The sequence below is a fragment of the Myotis daubentonii genome, chromosome 5 (assembly GCF_963259705.1).
Source record: "Myotis daubentonii chromosome 5, mMyoDau2.1, whole genome shotgun sequence".
Taxonomy (NCBI): domain Eukaryota; kingdom Metazoa; phylum Chordata; class Mammalia; order Chiroptera; family Vespertilionidae; genus Myotis; species Myotis daubentonii.
The window spans coordinates 13,228,422-13,245,829 of NC_081844.1; the positions used below are offsets into that span (position 1 = coordinate 13,228,422).

The 17,408-nt window shown below is 38.2% G+C and overlaps 1 protein-coding gene across 1 annotated transcript in view; it reads right to left on the minus strand.

The window, feature by feature from the left end:
- The window catches only part of CDCA2 (cell division cycle associated 2), a 71,149-nt gene that overhangs the window by 14,060 nt on the left and 39,681 nt on the right, over positions 1–17,408 (minus strand). Inside the window, 3 exon segments of the mRNA XM_059695952.1 lie at positions 11,789–11,926; positions 12,882–12,964; positions 13,996–14,074. Coding sequence (XP_059551935.1) covers positions 11,789–11,926; positions 12,882–12,964; positions 13,996–14,074 — 300 coding nt within the window.

A 17,408-nucleotide genomic window follows, 5' to 3' on the forward strand; every position in this document is an offset into this window, starting at 1 on the left:
CCACACCAAGACACAATATAATTAAAATGCCAAGAGCAAAAGACAAAGAGAGAATCTTAAAAGCAGCAAGAGAAAGACAGTCAGTTACCTACAAGGGAGTACCCATACAACTGTCAGCTGATTTCTCAACAGAAACTTTGCAGGCCAGAAGGGAGTGGCAAGAAATATTCAAAGTGATGAATGCCAAGAACCTACAACCAAGATTACTTTATCCAGCAAAGCTATCATTCAGAATTGAAGGTCAGATAAAGAGCTTCACAGATAAGGTAAAGCTAAAGGAGTTCATCACCACCAAACCACTATTATATGAAATGCTGAAAGGTATCCTTTAAGAAGAGGAAGAAGAAAAAGGTACAGATACAAATTATGAACAACAAATACACATCTATCAACAAGTGAATCTAAAAATCAAGTGAATAAATAATCTGATGAACAGAATAAACTGGTGAATATAATAGAATCAGGGGCATAGAAAGGGAGTGGACTGCCTATTCTTGGGGGGAAAGGGGTGTGGGGGATGCGGGAAGAGACTGAACAAAAATTGTGCACCTATGGATGAGGTGGATGAGGATGGGGGTGGGGGGAGGTGAGGGCGAAGGGTGGGGTGGGAACCGGGTGGAGGGGATCTATGGGGGGAAAAAGAGGAACAACTGTAATAATCTGAACAATCAAGATTTAATTAAAAAATAAATTAATTAAATTAAATTAAAAAAGAAGAAAAAAGCCAGCCCCAAAAGGTTACATAGTGTGTGATTTCATTTACATAACCTTTTTTAAAAAATATATTTTATTGATTTTTTACGGAGAGGAAGGAAGAGGGATAGAGAGTTAGAAACATGGATGAGAGAGAAACATCAATCAGCTGCCTCCTGCTGGTGATGTGCCCGCAACCAAGGTACATTCCCTTGACCAGAATCGAACCTGGGACCCTTGAGTCTGCAGGCCGACACTCTATCCACTGAGCCAAACTGGTTAGGGCTACATAACCTTCTTAAAATGACAAAATTAAAAATATGGATAACAGATTAGTGGTTTCTGGGGGAGGGAGTTGGGACTGGGAAGTGAATATAGCTACAAAAGGACAAGAAGGGAGCTTTGGTGCAACAAAATGTCCTTATCTTGACTGTATTTTGGTAATGTACTACTGTATACTGTACAACAGTTCTGCAAGATGTCAACACAGTACCATTGGGAAAAACTAGGTAGAGGGTACTTGGGATCTTTCTAATTCTTCTTACAACACCATGCATTTCTAAAATTATCTTAAAATGTAACATTTAACCATACAAAAACCATAATGACAGCAACTTTCCCTAATATTTTGTCAGAGTTCCAAGTACCAAATAGGTCCATAAACGTCTTTTTAGAATTATTCAAAGCAGGACAACAATAAGGTCTCCACACATTCCATTCGGTTGCTAGATCTCTTTAAATCTTTGGTTCCTTAACTTTTCCCTCTTGCCATTTATTTGGTGAATAAACTGAGGCATCTATGCCCAGCATAAGCCAAATTCTTTTTTATTTTTATTTTTTGGAAAGAGCATTTCAGAGATGACTGTATACTTCCTTACTGAACAAGAGGCCAGTTTTACTCCTTCTGTGGCATGATGAATAACTAGGACTCAGGTGTTCAGTCTCATCCATCCATCCTGCTTCCCTATTACCTTCCAACTAACATTCAACAGCTTTCATGAGTACTATGTCTTTTTTACTTATTAGTGGGAATGTCTCATCAATTATTTACTTGAAATAGAGCTCAAACTCTATTTTCTAATTTTTAGAAAAATTAGTTGATGTCTGAGACAGCTAAAGTGGCCTTCAAGTTTTGTTATATTTTTAATTATTATGAACTTAACTATTTTTTCATTATTTGATGTTTGTGTTTCAATCTATTACAATCACTACTTCTGATGGTCAGACTGCCCCACTTTTGGTCAGTGGTCACCCGTTTTTGCTGGTTTTGTGGCCTCTATCAAGGTCCCAGAAGTTTAAGCTTCCTTGCTTGCACACTGGGACAGAGCTGAGTTCATTTCCTGTATCTGCTGTTGTAAATCTGAAAGCAATAGTTTCACTAAGGAATTCTGTGAAAATGGTATTTAGAGATAGCAATGTAGGTACCAGAGATGCTCACTCCTAAGCTTCATCAATAGAGAAAGAAAATGGTGCCAGTTGGGGTACTGGAAATATCGAGGGGAAGACTATGTAAAGTATATGACTGTCTAACCACTAAGCTGTATACCCGAAACCAATACATTAAAAAAAAAAGAATTTTCTCATAATTTTAAAGGAAAATACCTCAGTTCATACTGGTATTTCCGACTCAAATTTTGTCTAGGTTTTGAAATGTTTTTGTCTCATAGTGAAAAGTCTTGATACCGAATGACAGTTAAAGAGCTGCTTATTTTTTTATTCTAGATTTAATTCCCCTGTCAAAATGAGTGCTTCCTACTGTTTAAGCCTTCTTTGCAGTTATTTTTGTATTTAGGATCTATCCCACAGGATTTGTCAAATTTCTAAGTGTGAAAAAGTTCTTTGTAAGATTAAGCCACCAACTTGACATTTACAGTTAGTTTCATTTTGTTTTCAAATTTTAGGCAATGTTCTTTTTCCTAAATTTGATTTAATTTTGTTTGATAGTTATAACACTTACATGGTTCAATGTCAAAAGGTAAAACATTCAAGGAAGTATAGCCTCATTTCTTCCTATTCCCCCCTCCAGTCTCCTCTCCCTATAGGTCACCAGTTGTTTTTGCCTTATTCTCCAACTTTTTTAATTAAAAGATTTTATGTGTTCATGTATATACACATACTTATTATTTTTTAATGTCCCCTCTTAGATAAAAAAGGTAGTATATTAGTTTGCCATAGTAAGTACCATAACAAAATACCAGACTGGGTGGCTTAAGCCAGCAGTAGCCAACGTTTCAGACCTTCACGTACCAACAGTGGTCCACGTTGGCGACCACTGGCTTAACCAATGTTATTTCTCACAGTTCTGGAAGCTCGAAGTCCAAGATCAAGATGCCGGTTGGGTTGGTTTCCTCTGAGGCCTCTTATTAGTGAACAGACGTTGCCCTCCTGCTGTCCCTTCATATGGTCTTCTACCTGTCTGCCTGCGCCTGGTGTCTTTTATGTCTTCTTAAAGGGACACCAGTCAGAATGGAGTAGGGAAGATACAATGGGCTTCATTTTTACCTAATTACCCCTTTAAAGGCTCTATTTCCAAACAGTCACATTCTGAGGTAGTGGGATTAGGGCTTCTACCTAAGAATTCTGAGGGAACATAGTTCACCCCTTAATAGGTAGCTTACGATACACCATCATTTTACAACTTATTTCACTAAAGAGTAAATAATTCCTGGCATCATTCCATTGCAGTATTTGGAATTTTTCTTCACTACTTTCTGTAGCTTACAAAATCCTCACTGTGTGAACACACCAGTTTCCTCACCAGTCTTATACTGACAGACATTTGGTTCGTTTTCAGTCTTTGGCATTACAGAGTGCTGCAATAAATAACTTTGTACAATGCCTATTTGTCACTGGGTCTTTGTGATGAATTTCTGGAAATGGGATTACTGGGTCAAAAGGCAAATGAATATTTAATTTGGCTTGATACTGCCGAATGGCCCTCCACAGAGATGCATTACCAGAAAAGGTATGAGCATGCCTGTTTAAATGACCACCTTACCTTACCAACAGAGTGTGCTGTCAAACGTTTGGAGTTCCCCTCACCTTTGGTAAGAAATGCATCTCAATGTAGTTCTCCTTATGGTGAAAAACAAACAGATTTCACGTTTAAGAACCATTTTCATTTCTATTTTGTAAACTTTAAAGAGTATCTCTTGGAGAGAAAGAAATAGCAGCCGAATAGGCACCTAGTCTGGGGGCCAGACTGGAAATACAACTAAACCGGAGAACATCCACCCGGAATTAACGAATTAGTCACAGCTGAGGAGACAATTTACAAGGGCAGAGGACACCTGGAGAGCGGCAGGAACAGGGATGTGGGCTTGAGAGGGGCGGAGGAGGCCTCGTCCCTTGGTGACAGGCATAACATCCAACTGTGAAAAGGAAAAGCCACAGGGCTGCTGGCTGCCCAGCTGCCGAATCTGGACCCAAGACCACAGCCAAGTAGCAGCCCCAGCAAGAAGCAGCGCGGAGCTGGGGGGAGAGAAACCCGCAGTTTCCTTATTGTTTTGGTTTGGTTCTGTCTTTGCTTTTATTCTCTAAATCCAGAACACAGGACTTTTCCATTGCACTCACTCACTCACTCACCCGAGGCTTTGGCGCAGGGAGGGAGGCACAGACTTGAGGTGCCTGAAGAGAGGCTGAGAGGAAGCAGGGCAGGGAGACGTGGCCAGGAGTCCTGCATTGGGACATTCTTTTTATTTTTCCTTTTTTTTCGTTATTTTAATATTACTTTTTATTTTTTTTAAATTTCTTTATTGGTTAATGTATTACAAGTGTGTCCTCATCCCCCCCAATTAACCCTTAACCTCCCCACCACCACTCATTCCTAAGCTTCCAAACCAAAGGGGCCATTTCTCCCAGAAGAGCTAGCCCCTCCCAGTAGCCTCAGGGCAGGTCACACAGCCGGCCACACCCTGCAGTCTGAGCTTTACCGGAAAGGAAGGCAGAGGCCAAGCTCACTACGGGTAAGGAGCCCTCAGTGACTGGATTGGAAGAGGGGCCATCCGCCCCACTATTCTGGCAAACAGATGGATAAAAATTCCAGGTTGCCAGCCAACCTCATTGGTCTCCATACAAGGATCTCTGACCAACCAAGGGCAGAATACTTTGGGCCACTAGTGGAGGAGTAGCTCCGGGTCAGGAAAAAAACACCCATCTTATTCCCTGAAAGCAAAACAGGACCAACCTACCTAAAGCCCTGTCAAGCAACAGATGCTTGAGTGATTAAGGCAAAGAGGGCAGATTGGCCCCGCCTGCTTGCTTCGAAGGCAGGCGGAGATAATCGTAAGCAGAGGACTGGTGGATCACTTGGAGTTTCAAGCAGGGTGCATAAGCCAAAGGACAATACCTGACAGGGGTCAGCACCTTAGTACCTAACAGGGAGCCCAGAATTGGCAGGCAGCACAGAAGAGTGGGGTCCTAAACCAGCTCCCATGGGGCATTACAACTTGGCTGAAGCAAATGATGATTCACTTTTTAATTATTAATTTAATTTTTTTAACTTATTTTGCACCTTTTTCTTCCTCCCATTTTTCTTTGCCTTTCCGTCTTAGTTTTTCTCTTTTTCCCCCTTTTCAAAAATGGATCTTCTTTATCTCCTTTATTAATGTGTTATTATTTTAGTCTGTTGGTTTATTCATATATCTAATTTCTTCTTCCCTGCTCCTACTCTACTTCCCCTTCTCTTTTCTTTTTCTTCACTACTCAATTTTTTTTTTTCTCTTCTCCTAATTTTTTAACTTGTTTCACTTCCTAAATTTGGGCCTCTCTGCTCTTTCCTCTAATTCCCTTTTCAAAGAATTATTTTTTATTTTTTCTTCTGCCTTCTCATTTCTTTTCTCCCTCCTCTATTGTAAACCATGGTCCTTCACCCATTCATCCAATTCCTTAACCTTATTTTCTCTATTTAAGCTCTGCATCTACAGATTATGCCCCCGACCCCCACCCCTTTTTTCTGTTTTTGTTTGTGCTATTTGGTTCATTTGTTTGTTTTATTGTGTTTTCTCCCCACATTCTTTCTTTCTTTTATTTTCTCGCTATCATTCTTGCGGTCACTTTTATTGGGATTACAGGTGTCTTGTATACATTCGTGTTCTGTTTCTCCTGTGTCGTGTCTTGTCGTGTTGTATTCTGTGCTGTTTAGTCAGCGCCTCCACAATGGTTGGCACGACACAAGCCACATAATCAGACACCCTGAGAGGAGACTCCATCCACAAACAGGACAATAACATTTAAGACCCAGCTACATCAGGAGAACCCAAATATCTCAAGTAGGGGGCGTCCCTAGAACACCCAGCCCAGAAGACCTGAGAGACTGCACCACTGGGTCCTACAAAACATCTACTACCTAAGACCAATTTAAAAAATCTGGATTGCAGAACAGTTTGACCTAATACATAGAAACAATTACAAAGAAACAGCAAAAATGGGGAGTCAAAGAAAGAATATCTTGGACATTTTTCTCTAGTTAACTTTTTACTCAATTTAGAAGTTTTTTTAATATTAGTGATCTTAATCCTTTATGTTTGATATAAATTGAAGATCATGATTACCACAATCAAGTTAATAAACACATCCATCGCCTCACATAGTTAGCAGTTACCACTTTTATGTGTGTAAGACAGCGGTTCTCAACCTGTGGGTCGCGACCCCTTTGGGGGGGGGGGGTGGAACGACCTTTACACAGGGGTTGCCTAAATACATCCTGCATATCAGATATTTACATTACGATTCATAACAGTAGCAAAATGACAGTTATGAAGTAGCAACGAAAATAATTTTATGGTTGGGGGTCACCACAACATGAGGAACTGTATTAAAGGGTCGCAGCATTAGGAAGGTTGAGAACCACTGGTGTAAGATCTATTCTCTTAGAACACTTCAAGCATACAACATAGTGTAAATCTCCACTAACCTCTGCCATGAAAGATGAGGATATTTCTCACTTAAACTAAATCTTCCTCTTCCTTGTTAGTTTGGTTCTTTCATTGGTTACCTTTGAATTTACATTTGTATTTCTTTGCATCTTTTAAAAAAGATCTTAAACTCCTAATTTGTAAGATGATAATTATAACAGCCATAGTGCTTACTATGGCCAGGCATTGTGCTAAGTGTTTTACATGTATTAACTCATTTACTATTCACCATCTATAAAAGGATAATATGCTAATTAGACTGGGAGACCTTCCAGAAGTCCTTCCAGACAAAGCCATGGTGGCAGGGCTGAGGCAGAGGTGGTTAGGGGTGATCAGGACAGGAGGGGAGGGCAGTTGGAGGTGATCAGGCCAGCAGGGGGGGCCAGTTGGGGGCAAGCAGGGTGGCAGGGGGGTCAGTTGGGGCCGAGCAGACCAGCAGGGGGGGCAGTAGGGGGCGAGCAGGCCAGCAGGGGGGTCAGTTGGGGCAAGAAGGCCAGCGGCGGGGGGGGGGGGGGGGGCCACATTTGGGGACAAGCAGGCTGGCAGGCAAGTGAGCGATTAGGAACCAGCGGTCCTGGATTGCGAGAGGGATGTCTGACTGCCGGTGTAGACCCGATCCCCCAAGGGGTCCCCGATTGGAGAGGGTGCAGGCAGGCTGAGGGACACCCCCTGCCCAAGCACAAATTTCATGCACCAGGCCACTAGTAAGCTTATAAAATAAGTGCAATACCTCCATTTAAAACCAATAGAAGAATCTTGCCCACAGTGCCAGTGCTAGGAAGCAGCAGGATTCAGAACCCAGGTTATCTGGCTCTAGTCTAGAACCTGCACTATTAACCACCACACCGTTAGTGTTAATACCCTCACCTCCATCCTTTCCACCTACTTTCACCTTTTGCTCTTACCTACACTTAGATCATCTTGTACACAATCAAGTTGTTAAAACTTTGCCCTTAGTTGAAAAGAAACTGCATCTGCATTATTACGACTGTATAAACATTTTCCACTGTTCTGCCAAGGACAGAGATCATATTCCTTTCCTCTGGTGCCCCCTGTAGATGATTTCAAGCACTATCAAATATACTTTTCCTCACACTTCCTTATTGATTGAAATCATATTTGCTCCAAAACTTTTGTACACAAACTTTTATTTGAAATGACATAAAACTACCTTTCTTTTTATCAGATGGCACACTTTACATTTTCTCAATCACAGGTCCTTTGTTTTCCCTCCAGAGACCTACTTCCTAAAGCACCTTTTTCTCTTGCACAAATTTGGACTGGCTGCTCTCCTGGGCTGGCTGAAAGGCTAAATCAGAGATTTTCCTTCCATGGCTCTCCTGTATTATTAGATCCACTGAGTCCTGAAGTCTCAAGCTCACTTCATTTTGCTAAGTAGCACCCCCAGAAATACCCAAAGAAAAACTTCCAAAGTCCTTGAAATGTCAAATGTATTTTTTCTTTCACACTTAATTAATTTGGCTGGGTTTAGAATATTGGGCTGAAATTAAGTTTATTTCCTAGCTTTAAATGTCCTGTTGAATTATCTCTCAGAATTCAGAGTGCAGTGAAACTTGGTACCACTCTGATTATTGTTTCCTAGTAGGAAAAGTCCACTTTTCTCATTTTTATTGTTCAATTTCACAATGATTTGTCGAAGTGCTAACCTTTTTTTTTTTTTTCTCATTCCTTTCTTCAAAGAAATACTCTTTTATTTTGACAATTTCTTCCAGGCTACATTTTTGTTCTGAGATTCCCATGAAGTCTCCTAGACTGGTCTTCCATCTCATTACTAGTCTATCTCTCCTTTGCTCTACCTTCTGGAAGACTTTCCTTAATTTTATTCTCTACTCCAACTACTAAGTTTTATATTTTTGCAAATACTTTTTCTCTGCTCCTTTTTCATAGCATCCCCCTTCATAGTTTTATACTTTCTTAAATTTGAGTATATACTTTCTTAAATGTGAGTATATTCGAACATTTACGTTTTAAATAATATTTCCTTCCATTCTCTGAATAGCATTTCTTTCTGGGGTCAGTTTTCAGTTTTTTAATATTGGTCTTTCATATTCTTGGTTCTATTTAGTTGTCTGATTCTTGCATAGGAGAAGACTGGAAATTGGTATGGGTTTCCTCTGCTTTCCAGCTCAGTCTCTTTCCTGTATGGTAATTCCACTAGGAACTCTATGTGGGACAGGGAGGATGAGGAGTGTCAACTACAGGCTTTTCCAAATGTCAGAATGAAGGCTTTAACCTAGATAACATCTGTTCTGAGCTTCAGGGTGGGACATGGGGGTGGCGTGCCAACTGGTGCAAATTGTTTCACATAAAGGACTTCAATTAATCTGTTTTTCACTACCACGTCTCACTCTCACCATCCACTGTACCTGCCAATACTGGGCCCAGTCTCTTGGGATTCCCAGCGCCTCTCTAGCTCCTTCCTAGCACATTCTGGGCTGTAAATCTTTCCACCTTTTATCTGTCAACATGCTCCCATCTGCTTTGTCCTCCAGAAATTCATTGAAGGCTGTCATCTGTTGCTTAATACCCCTCTTCATTTCCTTCCTCTTTTCAGTGTTGTTCTAAACCTATCCCTCCTATTACATTATTTTTTGATGCAGTGGGGTCCTTGGAACAAAACTTAATGCTCAACCCTTCTTGAATTTTCTGGCTATTGATTTTATTAAAGAAGTAGATATACCTTCTTTGAAACAGTTATTTTAAAGAGTATGAGGAATACTAATATCTAATGCAATAAGATGAATGCTATTTTTAAACTTTTGTGTGTTGCCCTAGCCCAGTGATGGCGAACCTTTTGAGCTCAGTGTGTCAGCATTTTGAAAAATCCTAACTTAACTCTGGTGCCGTGTCACATATAGAAATTTTTTGATATTTGCAACCATAGTAAAACAAAGATTTATATTTTTGATATTTATTTTATATATTTAAATGCCATTTAACAAAGAAAAATCAACCAAAAAAATGAGTTCACGTGTCACCTCTGACACGCGTGTCATAGGTTCGCCATCACTGCCCTAGCCAGTGGTCGGCAAACTGCGGCTCGCGAGCCACATGCTCTTTGGCCCCTTGAGTGTGACTCTTCCACAAAATACCACAGGCGGGCACTCATGTACAGTGCGATTGAAACTTCGTGGTCCATGTGCAGAAGTCGGTTTTCGGCCTGGGCGAGTATATTTTGAAGAAGTATTGTTGATATTTGGCTCTGTTGACTAATGAGTTTGCCGACCACTGCCCTAGCCAGTTTGGCTCAGTGGATAGAGCATAGGCCTGTGGAACAAAGGGTCCTAGGTCCGATTCTGATCAAGGGCATGTACCTCAGTTACAGGCTCCTCCATGTCTTAGGCCCATGCAGGAGGCAACCAATCGATGTGTTTCTCTCACATTGATATTTTCCTTTGTCTTTCCCTCTCTCTTCCACTCTCTCTAAAAATCAATGGAAAAATATCCTCAGGTGAGGATTAAAAAAAAAAAAGTATGTGTATTTTTTTCAGCAAAGGGATCTTTCAAAGGAGTTCATGACCTAAAACAGGGACTGAACCAGGAAAACATTCAGTTTCTTCTGGTTTTGATGACTTGGGGATGACTGTGCCATGTTTAAACCAAGAAAGGAGGAAGTTTTTGTTTTATGAAGCATGAAAGTTTACTGACTGTTTTAGGTAGGTGTGTGTGGAGATGAAATTGAAGAAGTTATTAGTTTTGAAATGTTGATTTTTTTAGGTGTTTGCAGGATGGTTTAAGAAGAGATGTCCAGTAGGCAGTTGAACTTAATGTTTATAGATCAGAAAGATTTGGGAGTTATCAACCATCCATGCTGCATATGAAATCACCCAGAAAATACAAAATTTGGAAGGGCAAAGAGTAGAACTCTGGGTAACAGAAACATCTAAGGGTAGGTGGAAGAAAATAAACCTTTCACATAGACTGTAAGAATGTTCTCAATGATGCTGAATGTTGCTGAGATGGTGAGAATAAGACCTCAGCGGATACTCCGGAAAAATACGGTGAAGTGGCGAAGTGGGGGAGAATGAGACCAAACGTCAGACACTATGTGGGATGGATTTGCAGAAGCATCTGTGTGTCTCCAGGAGCGATGCTGGATGGGAGAGGGGATCCTGGCTAGATGAGTCCAGAGTGGACGTGGAATGAAAGGGATGCAGAGCTGACGTTACTAACAAGAGTGGTTGAAAACAGCTCACATGGTTTAGAATATATAAGGAAACATGGGAAATTAAGGGGCAGCTGAAAGGTTAAGAGTAAACAGAGGGGCCAGAAGATTATTAGTACCAGCAGAGGGATATGAGTAAGGGAGTCTGAACGAGAATGGATATAAGGCTGGGATTGGAGAGTAAGACATATAAATGTATATTATTAAAAGTGAGAGGAGCTTGGGTATTAACAAGCTTGAGGGTATGGCAGAGAAAGATCTAGATCAGTGAAGGGGAGAGGGACAAATAACTGGGTTAAGGTGTTAGGATCAGTTATCCCGTGGTTGGCAAACTGCGGCTCTTGAGCTACATGCGGCTCTTTGGCCCCTTGAGTGTGGCTCTTCCTAAGCCTTAGGAGTACTCTAATTAAGTTAATAACAATGTACCTACCTATATAGTTTAAGTTTAAAAGATTTGGCTCTCAAGAGAAATTTCCATCGTTGTACTGTTGATATTTGGCTCTGTTGACTAATGAGTTTGCCGACCACTGGAAGAGGGTGAAGGCATCTGAGCCAGGATAGGCCTTGATACACTGACTGAGAGCTAGTTTCTAAACTTTTCCTTAAATGTGGAGAAGCGATCCAGCCACTGGCAGAAACAAAGTCAAACCAGTGCAGAGGGTGCACTCATCCCTGTCCAGAAAGTTAGAGGACTCCCCAAATATAATCAGGTTAGATTAGATTCAGAGATAAGAACTGACTTAACATTTGAGTGCAATGACTTACTGTGCTGAATTTACCCAACACAAGAAAGAAGGTTCAAAGAGGCCCTCAGGTAATAAAGAATTGAGTATAGAATCTCTTATGGCCCTTACTATTCTACGATAAGATGATTTTAATACTCTTGGTCTGATGTTAACTAAAAAACCAAAAATTTTGTTTCCATATTTCCCCAACCACACAACAAAGAAATGCACCACTTCTACTCTGTAATAAATCTTGGACACACACTCACCGGATTCTTTTTAGGACGTGCTCTGTCTGTGCACTTGCTTTCTTGAGATTTCCTCCTCTTGATTTTCTTTTCTTGGCAAGGCTGAGCTTCTGTATTAAGTAAGTTGCAAACACTATCTGCTGCAAAACTGATCAATTGCTATAAAGAAAATTTAAAGTAGGCATACCATACAATGCAAGAAGTTACATTTTAATGCATGTTCTCTCACATTTATTTTCTTTCCCAGGCTCTTCTACTATTCTTATATTTTCCTCTAAATTCACAAATTCCATTAGATGTATTTTAACCAACTTAACCTCACCTGAGGGAAAAAGTAATTACTAATTTCTGATCTATCAAACATGGACCCAGAAGCATACGCACTTTGCCCAATTATTATAAGGAAGAAAAAAAACTTTAAGTATTAGTTAATTTAGTCATTCACCAAAATATTTATTGAGCATCCAGAAGTTAGCACCTAACTGCTTGCAGTTGAGCTATATGAAAAAACAACCATGAACTATTAGATTATCTAAGTTTGAATTCTGGGTATATCATCTAACAATATCAGCTAAAAACCCTATAACATAGTGCATATACTTATGCACTATGATGCTATCGACAAAAATCCAATTTTATGTAATTTAATAAAATACTAAAAGATATGCACTCAATGAAAATTAGGCTCATACTGAAAATAACTGAAATCCTGTGTTAAAAAACAACACAAACAAAGTATAGTTTTAAAAAAAGATCACATTTATGCCGTTTTCTGGCTCTGCTTATTATATGCTCCTCTCCTCCACTTTGTACCTCAACAAAATCCATAAAACAATGTAGATTTCAAAAAAGCTTTTCAAAAAGATTATCTTCCACATTAACACAAACTCTGAAAGCTTCTTGTTTTACTGGATTTTTCTTCTAATAGAATTAATTAAAACCAAAACAGGAAACATCATTACCTGGGTGACATGCTAGGTAGGATAAAGTATTAGCTATTAATAACACCATTCAAGCCAAGATTTTACCCATCATCACTTACTCACGAAAAAAGAAAAAATCTAATACAAAATAAAAAATAAAAAAATACATTGTACCAAATACAAACACTTACGCTTCTTCTGTTAGAGGTCCGTGTTCTCCTACCGTCTTTACAGGAAGGTATTTTCTTGTGGTTATTTGCAGATGTATCCGTGCCTGAAGAACAAAACACAAGCAAAATTAGGGTAGCTAACAAAACAGTTTAAGATCCACCATTTCTCAGATACTGCATACGCTTTTGAATACCCACCTTTGCTTTTACTATATTATCATATCTAAACATAATTATCATTAGGAACACATTTTGAGACTCAAAAATATTAAAACTTTAAGTTTACTGAATACTCAGAAACTTTTAACACGTTCCATGGAAAATGCGTGCTATCTTGTTCAGATAACAGATTAAATCATATAAATATTCATGTTTTCACTCATTCCATTTATTCCAAGCTACATTTTGTACAATGAAATTGTAATAAAGGGCATTAAGATGATAATAAAAATAACTTATTTTACAAAGTTCAGGAATATTTTGATTACTTTTCATGATATAAATGAAAAGCAGTATGAAGAGCATATGCTTTTGAACCTGATAGACTAATGCTTCAAATTTTAGCTACTTTGACAATGCACGTGTTGGATTCTGTGCTAATGAGCTCTGTTCGTGTCCCATAGCAAACGAAAAGCCATTAAAAGATTTCAACCAGGGGAAAGGTATGAATAATGATTCCCATCCTAGGTGTTTTTTCCCATGACATGCTTGCCAGCCAAATTCCGGTCTGTCAGGAAAGTGTAGCGATATTTGTTGCCTTGTCACCTTGTCACAATCATAAAAAAGCCAGAGACCTTGGAAAGTACATGTGCCCAACATGCCACGTTAATATTGATGAACAATTTTGGATATTTCAGAATGACCCTTACAATTCATGTCATTTCCACTTTGCTAACTGGGAAAAGTAGCTCCCATCAAAGGAAGTTAAATGTGGATGATTATGAAGTGGGACTTGAAATCAAAATGGATGGGTAAGAGGCTTCTTATAAGCTTTTCTACACTATTTGTTTTTTTATGCCAAGTATGGATTGTTCTAATAAAAATAAAATTTAAAAAAAAAATAAGGAAATTAAATTTCATATACACAGACATTGAAAATAACATTTATGAATATAAGATAAACAAATGTTACTACCTGAGAGAGTCTCAGAAATTGAAGACTTACTAAGAGGGCTCGAAACAGCAAATGATACCTGAAGAGGTTCTATGTTTTCCTAAACAAAGAAAAAAAAGTAGAAATTAGACATCCTCAAATTCAGTGGACATGTAAGCAAAAGGTCCCCCAAATAATGAATTTATTTTTGTAGGTGAAATTATAGTCTGCATAAAGATGAGAAATCAATAAAAGGTTGAAAAAAAAGTCAAGGCAAAACAAAAGATATTGCATATAAAAATAAAATATATTTTATAGTATTTACCAATTATCTTGAATGAAACCATGTTTACTAACTACAATCCACCAAAAAACAACAAAAACTCTTTAAGTGGAAGTGATCATAATGATCCACTAATAAGTTACTTTTTGGTTTATTCAAAATCCTATGTCCTAATTCCTTTAAAAGTATATAATCCATCAATAAACACAACCTAACATTACAATATTATTCAGGGGAACTTCAGGTAAAATGGCAATGTAATAGTCAAATCTTTTCTTTCCAATGCCATTTTAATAGTAAATTTGATTTTTCAGATAAAATTTGTCAGGTTGAAAAAAATTTATTTTCACTCGTTTGCTCAGAGGTCTTATCAGAAATGAACCCTGGATACTGTCAAATGGTTTTTCTACTGAGATGAACGTAAGACTTTTCATTCAGTCTTACTGTGTTAAAATGGTGAATTACACTGATTGTTTTTAAAATATTAAACCATCTTCTATCGTAGGTTACATCTCATTTAATCGTGTATTCTTTTTATATATTCTTATGTTTATGAAGATATCAGACTATACTTTTCTTATAATGTCTGATTATGGTATCTCATAATGCTGACATTAATGAATTGGGAAGTATTCCCACCTCCTGAAGGTGTTTGGAAGAGTATATGTAGAATTAGTACTATATTTTCCATATATGTTTGATAGAATTCATTAGTAAAATCATCTGGACATACAGTTTTCTTTGTGAGGTTTAACTACAACTTAAATGTCGATAGTTGATATAGTGTTTTTCAAGAAATGTGTCTAGTTTATTTAAGTGGTTGAATTTATTGGCATAAAGTTGTCCGGAATATCCGTTATCTTTTAATATGTTAGTATATATAGTTGTAACACCTCTCACATTCCTTACACTGGTAACTTGAGTAGTCTCTCTTTCCCCTGAAGAGTCTGATTAGAAGTTCACTAACACTGTTTTTTTAAAGCACTATCTTTTGATTGCTATAATTTTTCTCTATTGTTTGTATTTTCTATTCCACTAATTTCTGCATTTATCTTTATTACTTCCTTTCTTCTCATTTCACTTTAATTTTTTTTCTAATTTCTTAAAAGAAGTTGAGATTAATGTGACATCTCTTATTTTGAAATACACGTTTAATTTTTAAAAATTTCTTCTAAGCACTGCTTTAGCAGTATTCCACACATTTGTGCTGTCCTTTAAAAGTAGTTTATGATTTATAGTATGCATCTTTAACTTACACCACTTTCTGCATAGCCTAAGAACTCCTCCCAGTCTTTATGCCATGTTATTTTTATTGTATATTTTATTTACATAGGTTATAAAGCAAACAATAGACTGTTGTTACTCTTAATCTGAATGATTACCTTTTAGAGATTAAGAAGAGGCAACAGTCTGTTGCCTACATATTTAGCATTCTCAGTGCCCTTCACTGCTTTGATAAGTGCAGATTTCAATCTGGAACCAGTTTCCTTTTGACTAAGTGACCTCCTTGAGTATTTCTTACAATGCTAACCTGCTATAGTAATAAATTATTACAGCCTTCACATGTCTGAAAAAGCCTTTACTTTTTAAAAATTCTCACCCAAGGATTTTTCATTGATTTGAGAGAGGGAGAAAGGGAGGGGAGAAAGAGAAAGATCAATCAGTTGCCTCATGCTTGCACCCTAATGAAGGATCGAATACCCTAACTGGTTATGTGCCCTGACTGGGAATTGAACCCCCAACCCTTTGGTGCACAGGATGATGCTCTAACCACTGAGAAACCGGCCAAAGGTAATTCACCTTTGTATTGATGAGATAAGTTTCACTGGATATAGATTCTAGGTGACAGGATTTTTTTTTTTCCTCTTCTGAGTACACACGTTGCATTGTCTTCCATTTGTTCTTCTTTATGTCACGTGTCTGTTTTCCCAGACTATTTTTTAGGCCATTTATCCTTGATCTTAAGCCATGGTGTACTTTACTTCATGCTGAAAATTGGTTGAACTTTTTAGGTTTATCTTTTTATCACATTGGGAAATTTTCCAGCCATTATCTTTCAAATATATTTTTCTGTTCCTGCTGATCTCTCCTCTCCTTTGGGGTGTCTAATTGCACACATATTATGCACCTAAAGTTTTCCCAGCTCGCAGATTGCCTGCTCCTTGTTCAGTCTTTTTTTTCTGTTTCACTGTGAATAATTTCTATGGCTATATCTTCAATTTCACTAATCTTTTCTCCTCATTATGGAGCATCTTTTCCTACAAATCTATCAATTTGTAAATGAATATCAGACACTTTGGATTTAATGTCATTTGATACAGCATAGCATTGTTACGTGTTTTTTTTAATTTGTTAAAATTCTTCATTGTTTAAAGTATTACATATAGTATTACATATGTCTCCTTTTTCCCTCATTGACCTCTCCCCGGCCACCTCCACCTCAAGCACATGCTCTCACCCCCCTAGTGTCAGTGTCCATTGGTTATGCTTATATGCATGCATACAAGTCCTTTGGTTGATCTCTTATTCCCCTCACCTCTCCCTTGCCTTCCCTCTGAAGTGTGATGGTCTGTTCAATGCTTCTCTGTCTCTGGATCTATTTTTGTTCATCAGTTTATGTTGTTCATTATATTCCACAGATGAATGAGATCATGTGATATTTCTCTGACTTATTTTGCTTAACATAATGCTTGCTATGTGCATCCATGCTGTTGCAAATGGTAAGAGTTCCTTCTTTTTTACAGCAGCGTAGTACTCCATTGTGTAGATGTACCACAGTTTTTTAATCCACTCATCTACTGATGGGCACTTGGACTGTTTAAAAGATTAGTGAAATTGAAGATATAGCCATAGAAATTATTCACAATGAAACAGAAAAAAAAAAAAAACTGAACAAGGAACAGGCAATCTGTGAGCTGGGAAAACTTTAGGTGGCATAATATGTGTGCAATTAGACACCCCAAAGGAGAGGAGAGATCAGCAGGAACAGAAAAATCTTAGCTATTGTAAATTGTGCTGCTATGAACATAGGGGGTGCATATGTCCCTTTTGATTGGGGTTTCTGATTTCTTGGGATATATTCCTAGAAGTGGGATCACTGGATCAAATGGGAGTTCCATTTTTAATTTTTTGAGGAAATTCCATACTGTTCTCCACAGTGGCCACACCAGTC